The following is a 25,661-nucleotide window of genomic DNA, read 5'->3' as shown; positions in this document are numbered from 1 at the left end:
TTTGGCTTTTTGCCTTTTCCAGGGCTGCTTCCCACGGCATATGGAGGTTCCCAGGCTAGGGGTCGAATTGGAGCTGTAGTCTCCAGCCTACACCAGAGCCACAGCAGTGCGGGATCCGAGCCGCATCTGCAACCTACACCACAGCTCACGGCAACGCCGGATCCCCAACCCACTGAGCGAGGCCAGGGATCAAACCTGCAACCTCATGGATACCAGTCGGGTTTGTTAACCACTGAGCCATGACGGGAACTCCCAAATTTATTTTAGTTTCATTTTTTGCCACCTCATTTTTTATTAAAATTAAATGATGCATGTAAAGCCTCAGTGCCTAACCCAGAGGGACTACTCAGTACATGTTAGGGGTCCCCCTGCCCCCATTTAAAAGTGTTTGCTTATCTCCAGACACCACGGTGCCTTATTAAACAAAGGCCTCTCCCAGGTCTAGCTTCTGTTTAATGAGGCTTTTCTGTTTTCACAGTGAGCGCATATAAATAATTTTCCACTTCTTTTAATTATTTTTAATTTTTAAATATTGAAATATTTAAATTCTATAGGAAACTGCAGAAAAGACTAACAGAAATCTATTCATCTACCCTCCAGATTTAGCAGATATTAATATTTTACCATAATTGCTTCAGATAGTACATGCCAACTTTTAAAATACTAAACCAACTCTTGGGATTTCCCTGGTACTGCGGTGAGTTCAGGATCCAACATTGTCCCTGCTGTGGTTCAGGTCGAAGCTGTGGCGTGAGTTCGATCCCGGGCCTGGGAACTTCTGCATGCCACAGGCAAGGCCAAAGACAAACAACAACAACAACAAAACCCCTAAATAATAACGCAACTTTGGATCACAAAATAATAATGTATAATAATATATTTTAAACCTGATTTTAAATAAATATGTATGATACATATATATAGTTTACACACAATTATTCAAATATATACATGCCTATACCCAAATACAAAAATATTCACTGCAACATTGTAATAGTAAACAAGCAGAAACAGCTTAACCCACCCTGGAGAGTCAGTGAGATGAATAGAAAGCATTTCCATGAATGACCCCGAGTCGCTGTTGAATACAACAAGGTGTGTTGGGATGTCATGGAAATGTATCTGTGATAGAACTAGGATGCTTATAAGCCCATTTTTGCTTTGAGGGAAGTGTGTTCCTGTTTAGAAGAAAGTGTGAAAGGATAGTCACCCATCTATTAACTCTGAAAAATGCAGAGGATTAGAATCAGGTCAGGAAACACTTTCTTTCTTTTTTTTTCTTTTTTCTTTTTTTGTCTTTTTGCCATTTCTAGGACTGCTTCTGCAGCATATGGAGGTGCCCAGGCTAGGGGTCGAATCGGAGCAGTAGCCACAGGCCTACACCAGAGCCACAGCAACGCTGGATCCGAGGTATGTCTGCGACCTACACCACAGCTCACGGCAACTCCAGATCCTTAACCTACTGAGAGAGGCCAGGGATCAAACCCGAAACCTCATGGTTCCAAGTTGGATTCTTTAACCACTGAGCCACGACAGGAACTCCAGGAAACACTTATTTTCAGCTTCACACATTTCTCTATATTATGGGTTGTTCTTACAACTGATAGGCATTACTTTCATAATAAAGACAATGGAACATTTAAAGGACCTGGGCTTTGTAATAAAAGTACACCGCAGTATAGCTCTTTAAAGACAAATCAGAAAATGCAGAAATGTACAAGGGGGGGAGGAAAAAAAACCTTTTCTAGTCACACTTCTCTAGGAATAACTACTAACTCTTGATGTATTTCTTCCCAGATTTTTTTCTTGTTGTTTTGCCTTTTATATATGAGCGATCCCATTGCATAAATAAAACTTCTTTTTCCCTGACCATTACAAAAGTATTTTCCTTATAAACATTTTTTTTTTAGTTACAAAGCATACAAATCTAATGAGTAGATTAACTAGTTTACTAGTCCTCTGGGCAGCAGGCATTGGAAAGTAGTCAGTTTCTTCCTATTATGGAATTTAATGCTGCAAAGAAACATTTTTACACAAATCTTTTACTACAGTAAACATTTTCTTTCTTTGTATGATGTCACAGAAGCATAAACACTGTGTTAAGGCCATGAGGCCAGATTGCTCTCTGTTTTGTTTTTGTTTTTGTTTTTTGGCCTCTTTAGGGCTGCACCTCGGGTAGGTATATGGAGGTTCCCAGGCTAGGGGTTGAATTGGAGCTACAGCTGCTGGCCTACGCCACAGCCACAGCAATGCAGGATCCAAGCCGCATCTGCGACCTATACCACAGCTCATGGCAACGCCAGATTGTTAACCTGGTGAGCCAGTCCAGGGATCCCACCCAAGTCCTCATGAATGCTAGTTGGGTTCGTTAACCACTGAGCCTCAACAGGAACTCCCGGATTGCTCTCTGGAAGATTTATGTTTTCACCCTGCCATTGACAGGTCCCATTTCACCCCAGATGCCCAGTACTGGGGCCAATCTATTTAATAGGATGTTTCTGAAACAGGGGGCACATGTAGGTGGAGCATATATGGACATTCATTATACTATTCTTATAACTATTCTGTGGGTTTTCTTTCTTTCTTTCTTTTTTTTTGGCCAAGCCCACGGCCTATGGATGTTCCCAGGCTAGGGGTCAAATCAGAGCTGCCTCTGCGACCTACACTACAGTTCACAGCAACCCCGGATCCCCTAACCCACTGAGCCGGGCCAGGGATCAAACCCGAGTTCTCATGGATGCTAGTCGGATTCATTATCGCTGAGCCTTGACAGGAATTCTGAGTTTTTTGGTCATTTGTTTTTTAATAAAAAGATTTTAAAAATGCAACTGACTTGATGGGGAAGCAGATTCTTGTCTTAGAACTTGCATCTCTTCCAATTTGCATTTCCCCCCCATTTACATCCCTTTACAATTGTGTATCTCTTATTACTAGACACTTTGGGCACATTCCCAGATGGTCTTTTAGAGTGATATTTTCTCTTTCATGTTTTCCTATCCTTTATCTATTTATCTATTAGTGTCATAAAATTTTATTGTTAACAATTCATGCAGAATCGTCTTGTGACAAAACGTTAGCCTGTCATATTCATTACAAATCTCTTCTCTGATCATGTCCGCCATTCATTTTTGCCTTGACGTCTGCTTAATTTCCTTTTCATAGAGTTGGCTGTGTCCACTGATTTCCTCTGTGATTTCTGCCATCGTTGCTAAGCTAAGAAAATTCTTTACCCCCCGAAGTTTTCACAGCTCATCAGTTCCACTTAACTAGGGACTGGTTCAGTTGTTTGCTCACACTGAGTTTTCTTTTTGCCACTTAGCTCTTTGATCCATTGGAACTTGGTTTCAGGTCCATCTGTGGAGAGAGGAGGCTCTGAGGTCAGCAGACCAAGTCACCCAGTCTCCTCTTTTATCCGCTGCTTCTCCGAAACTAGGAAAGTCCCCGGTTTCTCCTCCCCACAGGCATTTGCCTGTGGGGAGGAGAAATGTGGGTCCTTCCTCCATCCGAAGGAGCGAGTTCCCCTCTTCAAGCCAGTAGCTTCCTTGGTCTGGACATCCTCCTTTTCTCTTTTTTAAAAAACCGTTGTATTGCGACATAGTCACATAGCGCATCGTTCACCAGTTAAAGCATATAACCCAGTGGTTCTTATCATCGCCACTTGCCCATCACCACAATCGGCTTGAGAACATTTTCACCATCCCCTAAAAGATAGCCCGTACTCATTAGGTGTCATTTCCCATTTCCCTGCAATCCCCCCTCCCAGCTCTATCAACCACTTTCGTCTCTCTCTATTTGCCTGTTCTGGACATTTCACATAAATGGATTCATACAACATGTGGTCTTTTGTATCTTTTTTTCTTTTATTAAGCATAACGCTTTCAAAGTTCAACCATGTGGTCACATGTATCGGTATGTCATTCCTTTTTATTGCCAAGCAATATTCCATTGTATGGATATAGCACATTTTATTTATCCATTGTTGGTTAATGCACATTTGGGTTATTTCCACTTTTTGACTGTTAGGAATAATGCTGCCGTGAATACTGTGTACAGGTTTTTGTGTGAATATATGTTTTCATTTCTCTTGGGTATATCCTAGGAGTGGAATTGCTGGTCACATAGTAATTCTATATTTGACATTTTGAGGACCCAGTAGGCTATTACCCAAAGCTCCGCACTGTTTTACAGTCCCACCAGCATGGTATGAGATTTCCATTTGCTCCACATCCTCTTCAACACTTGTTATTATCTGTCCTTTTTTATTTTAGCCACCCTAGTCGATGTGAAGTGGTTTCAATTTGCGTTTTCCTGGTAGTGAATGATATTAAGCATCTTTTTCGTGGGCTTCTTGGCCATTTGTAAATCTTTGGAAAAATTTCTACTCAAAGTCTTTGCCCATTTTTTTATTGGGTTGTCTTTTTTATTGTTGAGTTGTGAGTTTCTTAATGTTTTTGTGTGTTTGTCTGTTTGTTTGTCTGTCTTATGGCCGAACCTGTAGCATTTGGAAGTTCCCTGGCTGGGGGTCGAATCGGAGCTTCAACTGCCGGCCTACAGTGACGCCAGATCCAAGCTGCATCTGTGACCTATGCTATGCTGCAGCTTGCAGCAATGCCGGATCCTTAACCCACTAAGCGAGGCCAGGGATTGAACCCGCATCCTCATGGATACTAGTTGAGTTCTTAACCTGCTGAGCCACAATGGAAACTCCCTAAATGTATTTTTAATACTGCTCTCTTATCAGATACATGATTTACAAATATTTTCTTTCATTCTGTGGTTTGTCCTTTTTTTTTTTTTATAGGGCATTTTTTTTTTTAGAACAGTTTTAGGTTCACAGCAAAACTGAGAAGAGGGTACAGAGATTTTCCACAGACCCCAGGCCCTGTGCCCACACACACATAGCCTCCCCCGTTATCAACACCAATCCCCAGAGTGGTAAATCTGCTGCAATTGATGAACCTACATTAATACAACATAAGCACCCCAAGTCCATAGTTTACATGGGCTTGGATAAATGTGTAATGACATGTATCCATCATTACTGTATCATACAGAGTATTTTCACTGCCCTAAAAATCTTCTTGCCCCATATTTTCATTTTCTTCATAATGTCTTTGAAGCACAGAAGTTTTAAATTTACCTTTTCCTTTGTCACCCGTGTTTTTGGTGTCACCTATAAGAAGCTCTGCCTAACACAAAGTGACAAAGACTTATTCCAAATTTTACTCTAAGCGCTTTATAGTTTTGGCTTTTGTATTTCGGTCCCATGGTCCATGAGGAGTTAATTTCTGTCCATGGTGTGAGGAAAGGGTTTAATTTCAATATTTCACACATGATATCCAGGCATCCCCACCCCATTTGTTGAAAAGTCTATGCTTCCTGCCACTGAATTGCCTTGGCACTCTTTTCCTTTTTGTGGCCTCACCTACGGCATATGGAAGTTCCAGGGCTAGGGGTCTAATCAGAGCTGCTGTGGCTGTGGTCTAGCCACAGTCACAGCAACACCGGATCCAAGCTGCATGTGTACCCCACATCTTGCAGCAATGCTAGATCCTTAACCCACTGAGTGAGGCCAGGGATCGAACCCACATCCTCAGGGACACTATGTCCTTCTTAACCCACTGAGTCACAACAGGAACTCCTTGGCACCCTTTTTGAAAATCGATTGACCAGAAATGTAAGGGCTCTCTTCCTATTTAGTGGTTTGTTATGTGCTTCTTCTTTCGGAAGTAAGGCAGAAAAACTCTCAGACAAATGCGAGGGAAAAAAGTTGTCGCAAAGCTCTGAAGAAGACCTTCTAGGAAAACAGTGCTTAATGAGGACACTCACCTTCTCTGGAGAGGCTGAAGCCACACCGCCTTGTCTGAGATGCCACAAACATGGAGAAACATACATTTTAGGGGACTTAGACTTGGGTCAGTGACCTAGGGCCTCTACCTCCCCTGCTATGAAGTATCCCAGCAAGTCTTCAGCAAGCTACTTCTTGTCACTTCACGAGGTCGGGGGATCCCTCTTGCTTAGCCATGCGGGGGCAGGGGGAATGTACCATGAGGGGCTACTCTTAACTTCTCTGAGGCTGGACGGTCTCTTCTGTGAGATGGGAATGATTGGGGGACAAATGAGATGATCGGGTAAGCATCCGTAAGTGGCAACGTGCTGCTGATGGCGATGCTACCATAAGGCAGACTCTCGGCGCTGGGACTTCAAAGGCCATCTTGACCCCACCCCAGTGCTGGGTCACTTCTCTGATAGTGCCACAAAGTGGCCACCCAGCCTGAGGCCCCCTAGTGATGGAGAGCTCAGAATGTCCTCAGAATGTCTCTACTTGGTCGCTCTACTTGTCAGAAAGGATTCTCTCCTCTTGAGTGGAAAAACCCTAATCTAATAATATCAGCCATGCTGGGCACTGTACGAGGTGTTTCTACACAGCCTCTTATCTGATCTTCCAGCTCACCTGGGAGGTTGATATACTACCCTGTGTCGCTACTTAATAGCTGGAGAAACAGGTTCAGAGCGCCCACAGCCAGTAAAGACAGATGGCATGATTTGGACTTGAGCCCATCTTACTCCAAAGCCCTCCCCCACCACATGACCGCTGGGCTGCTTTGCAGCCTGCCCCCCATTGAGTCCCAAGCAAGGGTCGCAGTTTGCTCCCTGGGGGTCTCATGGAGCAGGACTCACCCTTCTTGTCTGCTCTGGCCCTTGACCACGAACCTCTGCTAGATGTTCACCTCACCAACGTCGCCGTGCAAAAGACATCTCCTGACTACCACCCAAAGAAGGTGAGGAAGCTGGGCTTCCGCCCTCCAGGTACAACCTCCCGGACCTGGGCTGAGTGGGGACGCGAGGTGCCAGGGAGCCCAGGACAGTTCTCCAGCCAGGTCGGATCACCCCATTTCAGGGCCCAGGGCAAGAGTACAAATAGAGGCCCACACAGCCTGCGTCTAAGTATTTAAAAGTTACAAATCAAACTATCAGAGGCTTTAACAAAATGTGTTGTATCTTCTTATATTTTAGACTCTTTATCTCTATCCATCCATTTATCATCTATTATCTATCATCTATTTTCTATTTATCATCTATCATCTATTATCTATTTATCATCTATTATGTATCTATTTATCATCCATCATCTGTTATCTATCATCTTTCTTCCTTCCTCCCTCCCTCTCTCTCTCTCTTTCTTTCAGCTGTAAGGCCAGGTTCATGTTTAGGACACTCAGGTTTCTCAGAGTTAAAAGCCAGAACAGAGGAGCACAGGGAGAGATGGTCCCCAGCTCCACCCCACACCGTGGGGGCCTCCTGCAAACGTATACACACACACACACACACACGCATGCACACACGCATACACTCACCCAAGACGGCAACCTGTTGGTCATTCCTTGAGCCTTGGGGTGCACACCTGGCCAGTGCAGTCTGTCGTCAGGAGGGCAGGCCCAGGGAAGAGGCCTGTGCGGGACACTCGGGCAGGGACTTCCAGAGAGGTGGGGTGGCTAGCCAGGCCATGCTCTAGAGAGAGAGGCGCAGGCTCTGTGTGGATGCGTCCCCTTGGGCCTGCAGAATCTCGGCTCCCCAGGGAGGGCCCCACGGGGGCTTCTCTTAATCACAGGATCAGGGCTGGGACCCTCTTGTCCAAACCTAAGGGCTGTGCTGACAGTAAGTGAGGGTCCTGGCAGGCCAGGTCCGGGGTGACGGAGGCTCCCTCTCCCAACCCGGCTATGGGGGCCCCAGGGCTGCAAGTGGATGCTGCAGCGCTTCCGGCAGTACCTGGCGTCCAAGCACGGGCCCGAGGCCGTGGAGACGCTCTTCAGCGACATGGACAACATCTTCATCAGGAGCCTGCAGAGCGTGCAGAAGGTGATCATCAGCGACAAGCACTGCTTTGAACTCTATGGCTATGACATCCTCATCGACCAGGACCTCAAGCCGTGAGTGGCCTGCTGGGGTGTGACCTCAGCTCTGCTGCTTCCTAGCTGGACACACGTCCTTTCTCTGCACCTCAGCTTGCCTGCCTCGAAAGTGGTCCCTGTGCCTAGAGGCTTGAAATGAGGCGTGGAGCCCCATGCCTGGCACCGAGGCCTTTCCTAAGCACCTGCTGCAGCAAAGATCCCCCCCCACCATCCTCATTCCAGGCAAGAAGCCTTCCCTCTGTTAGTCCTGGTGCTTTGAGGATGCCAAGTGCCATGTACGGGCCTACTGTTACCATGCGGATCCCTGTCGAGAATTTGGTACCCTCCCACAGTGCCCACGAGGAGATTGGGCAGATGAGCAGAACAAGCCTGAGCTGGCAGGGGACACAGTGATGGCCCTCACCCGATATAACAGGGCACAGAAGCCCAGTGGGGTTGTCCAGGCAGCTTGAGGTCATGCAGTTAAATAAGTCAAGGCCAAGCCAGGCTCAGTGTCCACGTTCCTGGGCTGAGCTGCTCCCACCAGCACAGTGGCTCCTGGACCCAACTACCCCCCCAGGGTCACTGTACATCTGCTGAGGGGCTTTCGGAGCCAGGTGTAGGAGCCGTTGAGAAAAACCTAAGTTGGACCCAAGTTCAAGAAAAAACAGGGGCCCAGCACCAGCAGATCTCTCTCCTTTGCCCCTGGGATGCAAGATGTGCCATAGGCATTAAAGTGGACGTCGATGGGAGGAACAGGCTTGGCAGGAGGCAGAAGATAGTGGAAAGGAGGCCCTAGTTGCCCACGGCCTTGCTGGGTGAGCCCTCCCCCTGTCTGTGCCCCAGGTTCCTGTCTGTAAAATGACAGGGTTGCACAAAGCAAGAGTTCAAAGGCTGGAGGCCCTTGGACTGCTTTTGGCCTGCAGACACTTTGAGTTTGGCTTTCAGAATGTTTGTGTTTGGTTTGTTGGTTTTCTTTTTTCTTCCTTCCTTCCTTCCTTTTTTTTTAAAGGCACTACCTGGGCATATGGAAGTTCCCAGGCTAGGGGTCAAATTAGAGCTGCAGCTGCAGGCCACAGCCACAGCAATACCAGATCTGAGCCGCAGCTGCCAGCCTACACCACAGCCACAGTAACACCGGATCTGAGCCGCAGCTGCATCTTATGCCACAGTTTGCGGCAATGCCGGATCCGTAAGCCACTGAGTAAGGCCAGGGATCAAACCTGCATGCTCGTGTATTCTAGTCAGGTTCTTAACCTTCTGAGCCACAACGGGACCTCGGTTGGTTGTTTTTTTTTTTTTCCTTCTTTTTTTTAAAGTTTGGCTGTGATAATTTCCACTGTACGACAAAGTGATCCAGTCAGACATATACACATATCCATTCCCTCTCAGATTCTTTTCCTTCATAGATCATCACAGAATCTATGGGTAGAATTCTCTGTGCTACATACACTGCAGGTCTGATCACTGGTAGATGTTTATACAAAAATCTGGATTTGGCTATTCTGAAAGACTCAGAGGATCTCGAAATTCTGGGCTCACATTCCCAGGGCCAGCTCCCTCCCAGAGCTGCCACGACTGCCCTTGTACACATGGAAGCCTCCTTCCAGCCCACCACAGGCTCCGCCCTTCCCCCCCTACTGCCCAGCCCTGGGCATGGCAGCCCTGTTGCCATTTATAGGCAAACTTGAGCTGGGAAAGGAAAGTTTTTCTTGCACTCACAGACCTTTTGGAAGAAGGAAAAGCAGTAACGAGCTCGAGGGCAACAACGTCTTAGCCTCACCAACTTGCCTCATTTAAGTCACCGCAGGGCCCCAGTGGGGATTTCAAGTTTGTGATGGTTGTTTTCAAAAGTTTTAGTCACTGAAAGCTTTCTTCAGATGGAAGTGTGGAGAGAGAGCTGACCTCAGTGAGATTCTGAGGCCCCCAGGGACCAGGTAACCTAAGACCCTCCTCTCCCCTCCCTCCCCAGGTGGCTCCTGGAGGTCAATGCGTCCCCATCCCTGACAGCCAGCAGCCAGGAGGACTACGTGCTCAAGACCTGCCTCCTGGAAGATACCCTGCATGTCGTGGACATGGAGGCCCGGTGGGGGAGGGCATCCTCGTACCTGACTCTCTGGGCTCCCATTAGAAAGACAGAGAATTCAGGCCCTCGGAGGCTCTGCCCACCCCTGCCCTCCCCCCATTCTACAGATGGAGAAACTGAGAGGTCCCCACGAGGTTGGATCCTGGCCCAGGGACTCAGCCCTGTCCGGGCAGCGTAGTGCCAGCTACAGCTTTCTGAGCTGAGATTCGGTCCAGCAGGATTTCCTCAACATTTCCTGACTGTGGGACCCTGAACCAGTCACTTCACCTCTCTAGGCCTCAGTTTCCTCATCTGTAAAAGGGGAGGCTTCACATCTATCTACTTCTCAGTGTTGTTAGATTAATTTACCAGGATAATTTATTGTAAAACATCTAGAAGTTGTCTATAAAATGTCAATAAGAGGCTATTTATTGATATAACAATGTGTATATAATGGAAAGACTCAGAGCTTGGCTTCAGGAATGGCTCAGGCGGTGTTGGTTGGTTGGTCTGTTCTCACTTTCCTCTTCCTCATCTCTTTCCTCTGCATTAGTTTTTTTCCCAATCATTTCAGCGAAAGTTTGAGGGCTGACTCTCATTGCTCATTGGTGGGGATTGAGTCACATGCCCATCCCTGAACCAGTCACTGTGGCTCTGATTGACCAGGCCAGTCTTGTGCCCACTTCCCAGAGGGCAGTGTCAACCCCCCCGAGCCAGGAGAGTGAGAGAGGGAGTCTAGTTTTCAAAGGAAAAACCCAGGAAACCTTAGGCTAAAAGAAGGTGAAATGGATGCTAAGTGGCAGAACCTCAAGTGCCCACTCTATGCAGCATCACTTATTCATTCGACAATCATTTGAGTCTCTGATATGAGCCAGACACTGGGGACACAGTAAAGGGCACGACAGATCTAGTCCCTGCCTTCATAGAGTCTGTGGTCTGGGAATGACAGCAGACTTTAAATCAGAAAATGCAAGTAGGTGCACATTACTGAGGGAGTCTGGGAACAAATGGGGGATGACCCCTTTTGAGGGAGGCCTGTGTGGGCGCCTGGGACACGGCCGGTGAATGGATGGACAAAAGAAGGTACTCTGACAGGGTGGGTCCAGAGGGTGTGGGGGGGTCAGGGACCTGGCTTGAGTATTAGCCCCCACCAGGCACACCTTCATTAACCGTTTCTGTCTCCTGCCCATGCAGACTCACAGGACGGGAGAAGCGAGTGGGAGGCTTTGACCTCATGTGGAATGATGGCCCTGTCAGCAGAGAAGAGGGAGCTCCCGACTTGTCAGGAATGGGGAACTTTGTGACCAACACGCACCTTGGTATGTGGGGCCAGGTGGGGAGTGGGCGCTGGCTTTGAGTCATGGGAGCCGCCCAGCAGTCTAAGCGGTAGCTTGGCACAGCGGTGAGACTGTTTTAATTTGATTGACATTGGAGTTCCCACCGTGGCTCAGTGGTTAACGAACCTGACTAGTATCCATGAGGATGCGGATTCAATCCCTGGCCCCAGCTAGTATCCATGAAGACGCAGGTTTGACCTCTGAGTTAAGGATCCAGCATTGCCGTGAGCTGTGGTGTAGGTCGCAGATGTGGCTCAAATCCCGAGTTACTGCAGCTGTGGTGTAGGTCGGTGTCTGTAGCTCCGAATGGACCCCTAGCCTGGGAACCTCCATATGCCATGGGTGCAGCCCTAAAAAGACAAATAATAATAATTTCATTTACAGTTTACCAGCTGTGTGACCTTGGGCAAGGGACTCAAGCTCTCCGTTCCTCATTTGTAAAACAGATTGAATATTTTCTACTCAACCTCTCTGTTCCTCATCCGTAAAACAGATTAAACATTTTCTATCTCAGTATATGCCTAAAATACTCCCCAGCACATAGAGATATTATTAATTAATCTGTTAGGAGGTGGACTTCAAAGGCTGAGGTGGCAAACAAGCAAAAACATAGTATGTTGTTAAGAGAAATTAAAGACCTCAGGCCTTGACTTTAAAATTGGCTTTTAGGAGTTCCCGTCGTGGCGCAGTGGTTAACGAATCCGACTAGGAACCATGAGGTTGCGGGTTCGGTCTCTGCCCTTGCTCAGTGGGTTAACGATCCGGCGTTGCCATGAGCTGTGGTGTAGGTTGCAGACGTGGCTCGGATCCCGCGTTGCTGTGGCTCTGGCGTAGGCGGGTGGCTACAGCTCCTTTTCGACCCCTAGCCTGGGAACCTCCATATGCCACGGGAGCGGCCCAAGAAATGGCAACAACAACAACAACAACAACAACAAAAGACAAAAAAAAAAAAAAATTGGCTTTTAAAAGGTGAAAAATTTCCCTGACTAAAAATTTTTCAGAGTTCCCGCCATGGCACAGTGGGTTAAGGATCCAGTGTTGCCTCTGTAGAGGTGTGGGTTCAAACCCCAGCCCAGAGCAGTGGGTTAAGGATCCAGCGTTGCTCACCTGTGGCTCAGAGTCAATCCCTGGCCCAGGAACTTCCATATGCCGAGCTTGGGGCCGCAAAAGGAAAAAAGAGATTTTTTTTTCACACTCATTGTAGGATATTTGAAAACTAAAGAAGGAAATAAAAAAACATCCAGACATAACCATCTTTAACAATCTGGTGTATTTCCTTCCAGGTTTTCAAAAATGCATATATTCATCCTTTTTCTTTTACGAAATTGGCAGTGGGCTGGAGCCTTGAGTCTAACTTTTCCACATGGCATTTTCCATCTCATTCAACGATATTAGCAAGAGCTTCTCTTTTGGCCACTTTATGGCCAGGTCCAGGCTAACTATTTTATATATGTTATCTCATTTCATTTTTAGGCAGCTTTTCTTATTGCAGGATGAGGAAATGGTCTCCAGATGTTACATAACATGCTGATGGTCTTGGTTATAAGGGGTGAGCCGGGACTTGAACTCTAATCTGCAAAACCTGAATGCTTGGCAAGCTGGCCCCGTTGAAAAAATTACCCACGGCTGCAAAATATTCCCAAATTTATGAAACCAATCTCATATAATTGAGCCCTTGGCATGATTTCAATTTTGCACTTGTATAAATAATACTGTGAGAACCTCCTCTCACATACATCTCAGCTGAAACTCTGGCTGTTTCTTTAGGACAGATTCCTAGGAATTGAGTTACTGGGTCAAAAGGAGGGACTCATTACAGTCAAATTGCTTTCTAGAAAGATTACACAAATTTACCAGCTCTGAATTGAAAACAACAACAATAAAATCCTTTGCCAGCTTGATAGGTAAAAACATTGACTTGTTTTCTGCGCATTCCATTGATTACGGATGAGGTTTTAGATTTAAAATTTGCATTTCTTCTTTCGTAAGCTGTCTATGCCTTTGTCTATTTTTCAATGGGCTTGCAGTTTACTAAATTTATAAAGGCCTTAGATATTAATATATTGAGGATATTATTCCTCTGTCAAACTTATTGTAAACATTTTCCTGAGCTTGCCATTTTGCTCTTTTTTTTTTTTTTTGTCTTTTTGCCATTTCTTGGGCTGCTCCCGTGGCATATGGAGATTCCCAGGCTAGGGGTCGAAAAGGAGCTGTAGCCACCCGCCTACGCCAGAGCCACAGCAACTCGGGATCCGAGCCGCATCTGCAACCTACACCACAGCTCACGGCAACGCCGGATCGTTAACCCACTGAGCAAGGGCAGGGACCGAACCCGCAACCTCATGGTTCCTAGTCGGATTTGTTAACCACTGCGCCACGATGGGAACTCCTGCTCTTTTTGTTTGTTTGTTTGTTTGTTTTTTGCCTGTGCCCATGGCATGCAGAAGTTCTGGGCCAGGAATTGGACCCACACCAAAGCAGCAACCAAAGCCACAGAAGCAACAGCAACACTGGATCCCCAACCCACTGTGCCACCAGGGAGCACCCTCATTTTGCTTTTTTTTAAATTATTATTATTTTTTTTAATGCTTTTTAGGGCCGCACCTGAGACATATGGAAGTTCCCAGGAATCAGAACTGTAGCTGCTGGCCTATACCACAGCCACAGCAATGCAGAATCTGGGATTGAACCTGCAACCTCATGGATATTAGCTGGGTTCTTAACCCACTGACCCACAATGGGAACTCCCTCATTTTGCTTTTTCAATGTTGTTTGTGGCATTTTTTCCTTCTTTTTTGATGAAAAGAAATTTTAAGTATGTTTTAGGATTTGACATGATTTGGAATTGGGTTTGGCTGCAAGCAACTAACAAGCCAACTAATAGTTATATAGAGAGGAACTGATTTGTCTTGAGCCATAGGAAGTCATTGAGTAGATCACACAGGACTGGACACAATGGCTGGACAATGCCCGAGGACCCAGCTCTTTCTTCTTTCTGCTTTGCTACACTCAGTGTGTTGCCTCTGTAAGCATGCTTGTTGCTTCATGGCTACAAAATGGCTGCTCCAACTCCAGACACCATGTCTTTGTTCCAGGCAGGAAGAAACAGGAAGGCCCAAAGGCCAAAGACTTTCCTTCAAGCTTTGACTCTTTATTCCAAAATGGATGTTCTGTCAGGCACTTCTGCTGACATGTCACCTGCCAGAACTGGGTCACATGGGCATCTGAGCCTTAGGGAAGCCTAGGAAGTCAAATATGCTGCCTTGAGGAAGGCAAAGGAGAGGAGGTTTGTGAATGGTTTTCCCACAACAGACCCCTAGTGGCTGCCACACTGTATTGTTGGAGGGTGACTATGCAGTGACTATTCAGTGCTTTCAAGCTGTGCAATCACCTGGGAATCTTGTTAAAATGAAGTTATGATTCAGTAGGTCTAGAGCGGAGGCTAAGAGTCTGCATATCTAAAAAGCTCCCACACAATGCCCTATTAGTTAACTACTGTTGTGTAACAAACCCTCCCCAAACCTCGTGGCTTAAAACGACTCACTTCTTTGCTTATGATTCTTCAGGTGTTGCCTGGAATCGCTCTAGGGTTGCAGGCACCTGATGGATTTGCTGAGACACGATGGCCTAGGAGAGCCTCATTCACATGTGTGGTGGTTGACACTGTCAGTGCCTCTCTTGCCAGGGGGCCACTCATCCTCCAGCAGTCCTGCCCCAGGGTCTTCACAGGGCAGTCTCAGGGTTCTGAGAAGGCGAGAGAAGACTTAACGAAGTCTCTTGAGGCCTAAGCTTAGAAAATCCCAGTGTCATTCTGCCACACATGAGCCAAAGCTAGTCCAGCCCAGACTCAGGGGGCGAGGAAATAGACTCCACCTCCTGATGGGAGGAGTGGCAAAGTCCCTTTGCAGAGAGGTGGTGCAAGCTGCCTTTGCTAACTGTCTACCTCAGATGTCAATGCTGCCAGACCCTGTTTGAGTAGCAAGGATTTAGAGCAGCGATTCTCCACCTTGGCTGGATATCGGAATCTGTAGGAGCATTAAAAAATACCAATGCTGAGAGTTCCCATTGTGGCTCAGAGGTAACAAATCCGACTAGCAGCCATGAGGACGCCGGTTTGATCCCTGGCCTTGCTCAGGGGGTTAAGGATCCTGCATTGCCTTGACCTGTGGTATAGGTTGCAGATGAGGCTCAGATCTGGCATTGCTGTGGCTGTGGTGTACACCAGCAGCTATAGCGTAGATTTGACCCCATCTTGGGAACTTTCATATGCCACGGGGGCGACTCTAAAAGGCAAAAACAAAAACAAAAACAAAAACAGACAAAAAACAATGCCTTTCAGAGATAGATTCAGTTGGTCTGGACATCAGTATTTTTGAAAGCTCCCAGATGATTCTAAAGCACTACCTACATTGAGAGCCACTGTTTCAGAAGTCTCTAGAATAATTCCTAAGTCTGCAATTGAGTATTTGGGCCAGTGGTGGTGAATACAAGAAGAGCTGGCTGGGGGTGGGAAGAATACTGATGAAATGAGTTAAAGATGTGTCGGGAGATCCCCTGGTGAAAAGATCAACAGATGAGCTCAGAGATGAGTCTAGAATTCCAAGAAGAGATTTGCATTGGACGCAAAGGCTTGGGAGTTATGAACGAGCTAATTAGAATTAAAGCCAGGGTTGCATGGAACTCATTTTGGAAAAACCCTGGGGATGCATTTCGTGGGCTCTCAGCTCAGTGAAGCCTTGACGGCTGCTGAGTGCCTAGGAGGCAGGGCTGGGGCTCTGCCGTGCTGAGAAAGATGGCAGATATCTCCAGGTCACTAGCTGTGTGCCCTTGGGGATTCAGTCATGCAGTCAGTATTCATGAGTGCCATCAGTGTGCATGGCACAAGATTAAATGACCATGGAGTTGCCTCAGGGATCAGCTCTGCGAGCAAAAGGAAGTGTGAAACGCTGAGCGTGCTCAGAGGAGGTCCCGCTATGGCGCAGCGGGATTGATGGGGTCTTAGGAGCGCTGAACGTGCTCAGAGAGGAGGTCACATCAGGCTCTCAGCATGGACTACCTGGGATACACTTCCACGAGAGCAGGGGCGACTTGTGGAGACAATTCATCTCTTAGCTGGATGTGCCTGACCCATGGGTTTGGGTTTGGGAAGAAAGGGAGGGAAGGGAAAAGCCAGTTAGGTGCCAGGCACTGTGCCAGCTTTAAATGCATTTTCGATTTTCACTGAGCAAAGCCAGGCAATGTGGGATAAGGGTAAAGAGCTTGGCCTCTAGGACTAGATAGCCTGGGCTCCAGCCTCAGTCCTGCTGCTTACTGTGTGATTTGGAACAAGTTACTTACCCTCTCTGAGCCTCAGTTCTCTCTTGTACACGTGGTTCCTGGGAAGGTTCAATAAGTTAATCCACGTTCCATACCTGAGGCAGCCCGGGCTGGAGCTAAGCCCCCAGTGAATGTTACCATCTTTTGATGATCCTAACATTCATCCCCTAAAGCCGGTACCTGTCTTACAGATGAGGAACCTGAGGCTCAAAGAGGTAAATGACCTGCCTGAGGGCCATGGCGGTCAGGAGTGGAGCCAGGATGCAAACCACAGGCCATCCGTGGTTGCGTGGCTTCTGCTCTCCTCCCACCAGGGAGCAGGAGCATAGGCTCCCCCATCCCCCTAAGCCCCCTCTACCAGGGACAGGCCACCCCCCTCCCCTACCACCAAGCCCCCTCTACCAGGGACAGGCCAGCGCAGCCAACACTCCACTTTGCTTGCAGGTTGTGTCAACGATCGGAAAAAACAGCTGAGGCAGCTGTTCCGCTCCCTTCAAGGCCAGAAGAAAGCTTCCAACTAATCCCCAATGCGGAGGGGAGAAACCCTGAAGGTGCCGAACCAGTCCTTGCTCTGCTCCCAGTTTCCAGCACAGCAGCACCTCCAAGCACTCGCCTCTCTCCCTCCGGCCTGGCAGGTGCTTGCTGCCGTCCCCCTGGATGCCCCCACCCCACCCTGGGCATCTTGCCCCAGCAGAGAGCCTATCTCCGGGACTGGATAGATTTTAACCTCGACAGATTGGCTGGCTTGGCGATCAGGCTCAATGAGGACAAATGCAGCAAGTTCTGCTGCCCCTGAGAGATTATATCTAATAAAGGAACAGACCCCTTTCAGAGAATCTTTAGGCTCCAGGCTTGGCTCAGAGGGTGCTGTCGGCCAAGTCTCCCTGGCTTTGACCTTCTGAGGTCTCTCAGGGGGCCAGGGATCCTTCAGGAGCAAGGGAACTCGTCGCAAGCTGCATTTGCAAAGCAAGCGGTTACTAGATTGTGCATTTACTGCAGGTTTGGGGAAGGACTGAGCTCCAATCACATCCTGCCATCCTTGTCTGGGGAACCCACTGAGCGCCCCCAACCACCTAAAACCAGTGAGCCAGAGCATCCCCATTTCTCAGGTGGACAAGGTAAGGATCAGGAAGGCAGAGCTGCTTGGTGAGGGTCTCTGCAAATGTGAGCTTCTCTAAGTCAGCTGGGTGACCTAGGTGTCTCTCTCGGCCTTCCTGTTTGAGTCTGGGAGCCAAGCTCTTTAGCCCAGAAAGCCTTGAGCTGGCAGGCAAAGAGAAGGCTTGGGGAGTCAGGCACAAGTAAAAATGCATTTTCCACATTCCTACACCTCCTCTTGGCTTACGAGGGCCTCCTGCCTCCAGTGTGGGGACTTCCCTCCAAGCCTCTGAGTGGGGCAAGTCCCAGCAACCCCAGGCATGGGTTCCAAGTCTCTAGGAGAAAGAATCTGACAGGCCTTGCATCCACAGGGCCACAGAGGCAGAGGTAACATGCAGACAGAGCAACTGTGAGCCAGGCAGTCACACCAGACAGTATCTTCCAAAGTAAATGACACAACTCTCTGCTTTTTTATGTTTTTATTTAAAAATATGCACTATAACAGCAACATGTCCCCTCGCACCCTTGTGTCCCAAACATGCAGTTTCTATTCTGAGGGAACCACATTCATTGTTTGCACACAAATTACGAGCTTATTAGTCATTGTCCTTGCTTCTCACTGTACTGTATCTTGAAGTTTGTTCAAAAGCAATGCTCAAAGTGTCTTCATCCTTGAATACAGCTGTATAGTATTCCACTGTTTAGAATTCTTAATGTCTTAAGTCTATTGTGGACATTTAGTTTCCAAGTCCACCTGCCTACTTAGGGATATCATGGGGAAAACCTAGAAGTTTCTACTACGAAATCTTAAGAGAAGGCAAAATCATAGGTCCGGACCAAAAAGCTTATGTAAAGCATTTTGTTTGGCCAATACCCAAGCTTTAAAAAAGTTTCTGAATTAATCAGCAATAGTTAAAAAACAGAAAACTCAACTTAAAAATCCAATTTCTAGATTCAAGAAAACCTAAGACCATGCCAGCCTGTGTCCCCATATAACTAGTGGCTGGACCCACATGGAGTGCCCTTTCGGTTTCACCATCATCTGCTGTTTCTGCCTGTCTAATCCTGACATCATTTCAAGAAGGAATCACTGCCCCTCCGTAGACGGCACCCTAAACGGAGTGGCAGGCCCTCAACTGAGGACCAAACGAAGTGAACACTAGCAGCTGCTATTCATTCATTTCGGTAACATTTACTGAGACCCAGGCACACAAACGCCACCTCTCAGGGCACATTCACCATAGGGTCATAGACCCTGAAGGCGGAAGGGAACTGTGAGCAGCACTGGCCCAGACCTGCTTTCAGAACCGGTGGGGGTGCATCTTGGACAACGGAGCAGCAGTGCAGGACTCTGCAAGGCCTTCCTGACTAAAGAGCAGCCGCAACGGGTTGAGAAGCAGCATCACTCTGGGCTCTGTCCTGGGGGCAAGCAGGAAAACGGGCCAAAGTGGAGGTGGCCGGGATGGAGGTGGGGGGCTGGTATCTGCCCCACAGATGGCTCTGGGGAACCACGGAGCCCCTAGAGTCTGTCCTTCATTCAGAAGCCACCTGTGAGCCTCCTGCTTTATCCAATTCCGTTACACACGCTGCTTGGAAATGTGTCTCCCCCTTTCTGAGAGGAATGCCGGAATGACGCTCCCACTCTTCTGCCCTGCCAGGCCCAGCTAACAGCAGGCTGTTGTTGAGAAGTGCCTGATGCAGTCATTCTCACACCCCCATGGGCACTGCCCCCACCCACCTACTGGTGGCCGCCAGGGCCTGTCAATGCGTCTTGTGTCCATCCAGCCCCAGCGGTCAGGCCCGGCAGATACTGGCAGGCTGAGGGTTCCCTCCTGTCATCACCAAGTAGCCAAGTGCTACAGACAAAGAAGCTTCGTACGGGGGCTATGGCCAGATTCACACCTGTCCCCTTGCAGGGCAGATCCTGCACTTGCAGGTTTCAAAGCTGGAGAGTCCTGGGTCTTCCACCATCCCAGGGTGGGGAGTGGGGGGCGGGCTGGTCTTAGGTCCCCCATCTTGGTTCTTAAGTTTCATCCTTTCAAGATGACCTTGAGAGCTTTAAGCTCATCCTGGTTGAGGGGGCTCAAGTTAAAACCCTTCAGCTCCGGTTTGCCTAGGGGGAGAAGACAACTCATCAGACAGCCGGGCCTCCTGTTGTCCAAACTACTGGCCCTGGAGGTCTGACAGAGACGGGCCTCAAATTCTACAACACACGGAACGACACGCATTGACTTCCACTCCTTAGTCACCAAGAACCTGCAGGGTCATGAGTGCTGCCCAGGAACCTTGAGATGTCTGCTGAACTGTGACCAATCCGGAGTGGTTAGGTTTCCCTAGAAATTCACCTCTAACCTGGGCCGCCTGACGGAGACCTTCTGACCCTCAGTCAGAGCTACCCGGGTCCCCCACACTGCAGCCTGGCATGAAATGTGAGATACCCCAGGCCACTCCTGGCGCCTGGAAAAAAACCTGCGACAGGAGTAAGACCCCACAAACTTCCTGCCCATTCCGTCTCTGGACAGCTCAAGACAACCCTGCCCACAGCCCACAGACTCAGTACCACTCCGGGCCGTCTGGGCCACTGCCCACCTGCAGGGGCTCCCTGCCCAGCCCTGCCTTCCAAGTCCGTGTTGATGGTGGTTTCCCCTCCCAGTCTCCAGCCCCAGCCCCCAGGCCAATACCTTGGGCTTCAAAGAGGCGGTTGACCTTCACTTTAAGTTGTTTCCGGAGTCTCTCTATTTCTTTATTCAGATGGTCCTGATCTGAAAAAATGAGAATGGCAAACAAGATGAGGTTATACTACAGACAGATTCAAGGATGCCAGCCTCCGCCCAACCCCCCTGAGAGCACGAGGTCTCAGCATGCGGGAAGGAAAAGGGGGTCTCGGAGACCACTTGAGGAAGAAACCAAAGGCTAGAGAAGGGACACTGAGTGGGCCCAGACCAGGGATGAGCACACCAGCCTCGGGACTCGAGGGTCACCTTGTTTTCATTACACAAAGGACCCTGGCCAGAGGATGGGGAAGGCAACCCCAGGATTTTAGGTCATCCTCCCAAAGTGAAATTATGGAAAATGCAAATGTTAGGAACAAAAAGAACATAGACCCAGCCTACCCTAAGATGGATGGAAAACAGGTAGCTGAGAATTTTATGGACCCACCTCCAGCAAGGGGAGGAGTTTTCACAAAGGCAGGATTGTGGTAACTGCGACCTGAACGTTCAGCCCAATCCACGCTAGTGAAGACAAGGCCATCTTAGCGCATGGACCGCACCAGAAGGCAGATGCATTGTGAGAAGTGCAACCAGCTGGCGCCACCCAACCAACCCCACCTGCTCTGTTTTCACTCGCTCATTCTGGCCAGCTTGTCTTCCCCCACAGACTTTCATTCTTCCGATGGGGGTGGGGGAAAGCCCTGACCAGCCGAGCCTTCTGGCCTGGGCAGTGGTTCGGGTTCTTGTTGTAAATGAGTAACCACAGTCTTGCACAAGCTTGTTTAGCCTGCGTCCATGCCTGAGAAGCAGAGATGATGATGTCTCGGAACCCCCTGGGTTAGTGACAAGATCACATCTCGACCAAGAGAGCCAAGGACCCAACCCTGAGCCCAGGCAGGCCATGCCCTCTGAACGTTCAGTCTACCTGGCCTCCAGCCTCTACCCTCGTGCAATGACAGCTCTTAGTTTTATAACCATGACATCAGTGTATGTTTTTCAGTGGGACGGCTGGAAGCATCTCCTCCGAACTGACCTAGTTTCCTTTGCTAGAATTTCAACAGGGACAGACACCCTGTCCTCAGGGACAGAGGCAACCTTGCTGGTCCTCCTGGCCCACATGTTTTCGCAGGGGGCGGGAACATGTGTATCCTGCCCAGACAAGGAACCATTTGCAGCCTGACCTTTGGCATTTACGATGCTTCTCCAAGGAGCCTCCAGGATTGTGGTTGTGAAATTTGAGTATCATGAGGTGTGTACCCAGGCTGTGGCACATCCTAGAGGTTCACTCTCCCCAAACCTCCATTTTCAACCCAGTCACTATTGCAGGGGATGTGAGAAAGCAAAGCTCCTCTGCTAGGCTCCCTGGCAGCTATGGGTGGCCGTGGGCCTTAGTTCTGGCCAATGAGGTATCAGCAGAAGTCCCTGAGGAGGATGGCCTTATTTCCGAAATAGAAAGCAGGGGAGTTCCCACTGTGGCTCAGCGGTAACGAACCCAACTAGGATCCATGAGGATGTGGGTTCCATCCCTGCCTTGCTCAAGGGTTAAAGATTTGGCACTGATGAGAGCTGTGTTGATGTAGGTCGCAGACGTGGCTCGGATCCCACGCTGCTGTAGCTGTGGCATAGACCAACAGCTGTAGTTCCAATTTGACCCCTAGCCTGGGAACTTCCACATCTTGAGGGTGCAGCCCTAAAAAGAAAACAAAACAACCCCCCCCCCACCAAAAAAAAAAAAAGAAGGCAGGGCCATATATGGAGAAAGCCCTCTACCTTAAAAATAAGGAAAAAAAAGAACCCTATTTCCTTAAGCCTCAATTTGTGAGATTCTGTTATTTGCAGTTCAACTTGTTCCTCACTGATAAACAAGCACTGTGCTAGGCACTGTTTTATCTCAACTTCATAACAACTGTGCTACACACACGTGACCCCTTTTAGAGATGAGGAAATAACTCACAGTGGCAGAGTAAGGATTAAAATACACACTGCCACCTCTCATCAAGCTGCCCAAAGCCTGACTCTCAGCTCTGGGTTAAGACCAAGGCTGGGGGAGGTGGGGGGGGTGTCCTCGTGCCCAGGAGGCCTTACCTTTCTCAATCATTTCTTTCGTCTCTGGGTGAGGCATCTTGATAAACATGTTCCCGAAGCAAACCATCACATCTTCTGAAATGGCAACAGTCATTCTTTCAACAAATGTTTTTAAGTGCCTGCTATCTGCTAGGCATTGCTTTAGAGGTTGAGCACACAGAAGAACAGGACAAAGCTCCTGCCCTCATAGCTTATGTTATAGTGGAGGAGAGGAAATTAACAAAAAAGTAAAGATACTCAACAGAAATATGACTTGTCAGACCCTGACAAGTTTCGGCGAGGAAAATAAAGCAGGGTAAGAGAGATGGGGAACGCCAAAGGAGGGAGGGGCTTGTCACTGATACCAGGCAGTCTGGGAAGGCCTCGCTGATGATGTGACATTTGGGCAGAGACCTGAAGTGAGGGCGTGAGCTCTGCAGACATCCGGAGAAAGAGCGAGCCAGGCAGAGGAATGAGGAACAGCAAAGATCAGTGGTGTGCCGGGGTGTCAGCAACAGCAGGGGAGACCAGGAGGGTGGAGTTATGAGTGAGGGGGAGGGGAGAGGAAAGGACAGGGGAGCGTCCACAGGCTTTTACTCTCGTGAGGCCAGAAGCAAGTGCACTTTAAACTCTTGGCCCCAAGGCCCTTCATTACGGCCTGGCCTCTGCCCATCTCTCCAGCCTCATCACACGCTATGTCACAACACCTGGCCTCATCTAAGGAGCCACATCCCCTTCTCCAATACCAAGCCCATGTCCAATTCCTTCTTCAGCTTTCTCACGACTTTCACTTCTGTATTTATGCTGTTTAACCCATCTTTAGGTGCGTGCACAAGGGCAGAAACTGTACTGTTTTTATAGCCCCCAGCACTTTTCCAATGCCGTCACTCATAAGCCAGCAGCTAACAACCTGTCTCTGAGGTGAGTGGCTAAAATCCTGAGCCACAGTCCAGGTCTGAACTGGGATACTGTCTCCTCATCTCCATGGGCTGTGTCACACACCTCTGGCCTCCTGCCTGGTCTCTATCAGGGCTAAGTCAAAGGCCTTAGAAAGAAAAGTGAACAGGCCTCCTGGGCTGCAGTGAGGAAGTCTTGGCTTACCAGAGAGGCTGAGATCCTTCTGCAGGGCCCTCAGGCCCTCCCGGTTCCGATTCCTTTTGGTGTCCAGGTCCACAATCTGAAAAGCACAGGGGCATGAAGGAACTCAGCCACCTTTTACCCGGGCCTGTACTCCCAACAGACCAGAGCTGTTAAAACCGAACAGAAACAAAACCAGGGCATCACTGCTAGGTTAATTCCAATGCCCTGCTGTGTGAAGGTATTCCTTCCCCCACTTAGCTGCCAGGTCCTTCAAGACAATGCTTTGTGCAGGTGTCTTCCCAGGAAAAATGTTTCAGGACCAAACAATTTGTTTTTTTATTATCCACTGGAGCACCAGTTCTTAAACTTTAGGGCATTTCAGAATCACCAGGGGAGTGAAAACCACTCCCTGGACAAGCTCCTCCAGCTGATTCTCACCTAGTACCACAAGAAACCCAGCAATATTACACCAGAACAGCAGAGTGGGGGCACTGAGATGGGGATAACAGCACAATAGCTACTAAGGAAGTGAGGAAGTGGTACAGTACACTGCCTGAAGGAGCTGAATACTCAGGTTTGATTGGTGCTGCCCACTCTAAGCTGTGTTATTTCACTTCTCTGAAAAATGGAGATAGGAACAGTATACACCTCATCGGTTATGAACCCAGGAACTAAGTAGGTCAGCACAGTACTTGACCCACAGTAAGGACCCAATAAACTTTAAACTGCTATTTACCATCCAGCATACCTTGAGGCAGTGTTTGACAGGCTCTTCCCCAAGTCTTCCCATTCTCACTAAGTACCTGAGGGACCAACCATTCAATCTTTCTAACTGGAGATGAAGAGTCATGAATCTTTCTTGATTTCTCCCACTCCCTCACCCCTATACCTAATGATCATGGAAGCCTAAGTCCATCTCCAAAATATATTTCTGACCCAACACCACCACCTTGGCTCAAAGCCATCCCTCACCCCACCCATGGCAATGGCCCCTCACTAGTCCCTGGCCCCTTATATTCTCTTCTCTACAGAGCAGCCAAAGGGATCTTTCAAACCCTAAATCCATTAGATCATTCTTCTTCTCCCCATGAACTCTTTTCAAAGCCTTTGCATCTTTATTAGTACCAAACCCAAACTCCCAGGGCAGGTCTGCATGGCTTTCCAAGGCAAGGGCCCCACGCTCCTCCCACATCCCCATCCCTGCGTGATCCCAAGACCACTCAGGCCTCTTTTCTGTTTCTCTTCTCCACTCAGAGTGTGAATTGGGGCGGTGCAGCCCAGCTCAGGGAGAGAGCCCAGGAACCGCATTTTGAAAGAGGGGTTCAGATCAATCAAATGCCCAAAGGGGTGATAGGTCGGGATCGGGAAGGTAGGGCAAGGGAGCAGAGAAAGGATGGAAGAGACGGAATGCCTAGCACAGGGAGGCCCCCGTGTAATACATGCAGAATGAAGCGCGGCGCTTCATTTAACCCACATAATCTCACAGCCGCCCAGCCTGTCGTCACGGCCATTGGCCTAAAAGCCTAGGTCACCTCCTGGAGAGCCTGAGCTGGAGCGATTCCGCACCTTGCGCTTCCCTAGGCGCTCGCCACCAGGCCCCAACCTCCGAACCCGGGTCCCAGCCTCGCGGATCAGCCTCCTACCTGCCGTTTGTCCGCCAGAACCTCTTCGGCGAGCTCCTCCACCTCCACTAGGTACCGCAGCACCCGCTCCGCTTCGGGCGACAGCATAGTGCGCTCCAGCCCCGACTCTGCTCTGCCGCGACTCTTAACAAGCTCCGCCACAGCCCGGCTCTAGCTTTGCCTGCGCACGCGCAGCTCTGACGGGGCTTCCGGCGCGCACGCGCAGTTGAAAGAAGAACGGTGGCGCGCAGGCTCCAACGCAAGCGCGTTAGCTGAACGCGAGAGGCGGGGCCTAGCTTTGGGGGCGGGGTTAGAGCGCCCCCTGCAGGCCAAGGGAACATGGTCGGCTATGCTGCTGCTTTTTTTTTTTTTTACTTAAAAAAATTTTTTAAAATTATAGTTGACTTACAGTGTTGTGCCAGTTTCTGCTGTATACGCTATGATGTCTCCTAACCTCTCCCTCCCTTCGTATAGTTCTT

The 25,661-nt window shown here is 48.8% G+C and overlaps 2 protein-coding genes across 2 annotated transcripts in view; one reads left to right on the top strand and one right to left on the bottom strand.

Annotated features, from left to right (window-relative positions):
- TTLL9 (tubulin tyrosine ligase like 9) overlaps positions 1-18,402 on the top strand; it is a 52,780-nt gene extending 34,378 nt beyond the window's left edge. The window contains exons 11-15 of the mRNA XM_047771367.1: positions 6,724-6,782; positions 7,735-7,931; positions 9,865-9,978; positions 11,152-11,276; positions 17,055-18,402. Coding sequence (XP_047627323.1) covers positions 6,724-6,782; positions 7,735-7,931; positions 9,865-9,978; positions 11,152-11,276; positions 17,055-17,131 — 572 coding nt within the window. The 3' untranslated portion in view covers positions 17,132-18,402. The remainder of the gene's footprint in view (positions 1-6,723; positions 6,783-7,734; positions 7,932-9,864; positions 9,979-11,151; positions 11,277-17,054) is intronic.
- On the bottom strand, positions 18,170-25,388 carry PDRG1 (p53 and DNA damage regulated 1). The gene is made up of 5 exons (XM_047771368.1): positions 25,204-25,388; positions 23,582-23,657; positions 22,502-22,576; positions 20,387-20,467; positions 18,170-19,818 (listed from the first exon to the last, which is right to left on the bottom strand). Exons 1-5 carry the CDS (start codon positions 25,288-25,290, stop codon positions 19,736-19,738), a joined length of 402 nt encoding a protein of 133 aa, XP_047627324.1. The 5' UTR covers positions 25,291-25,388; the 3' UTR covers positions 18,170-19,735.
- Positions 25,389-25,661: the final 273 nt, after the last annotated feature.

The sequence above is a fragment of the Phacochoerus africanus genome, chromosome 3 (assembly GCF_016906955.1).
Source record: "Phacochoerus africanus isolate WHEZ1 chromosome 3, ROS_Pafr_v1, whole genome shotgun sequence".
Classification (NCBI taxonomy): domain Eukaryota; kingdom Metazoa; phylum Chordata; class Mammalia; order Artiodactyla; family Suidae; genus Phacochoerus; species Phacochoerus africanus.
Note: the sequence above shows the minus strand (reverse complement) of the source record. Positions and strands in the feature narration are given on the sequence as shown.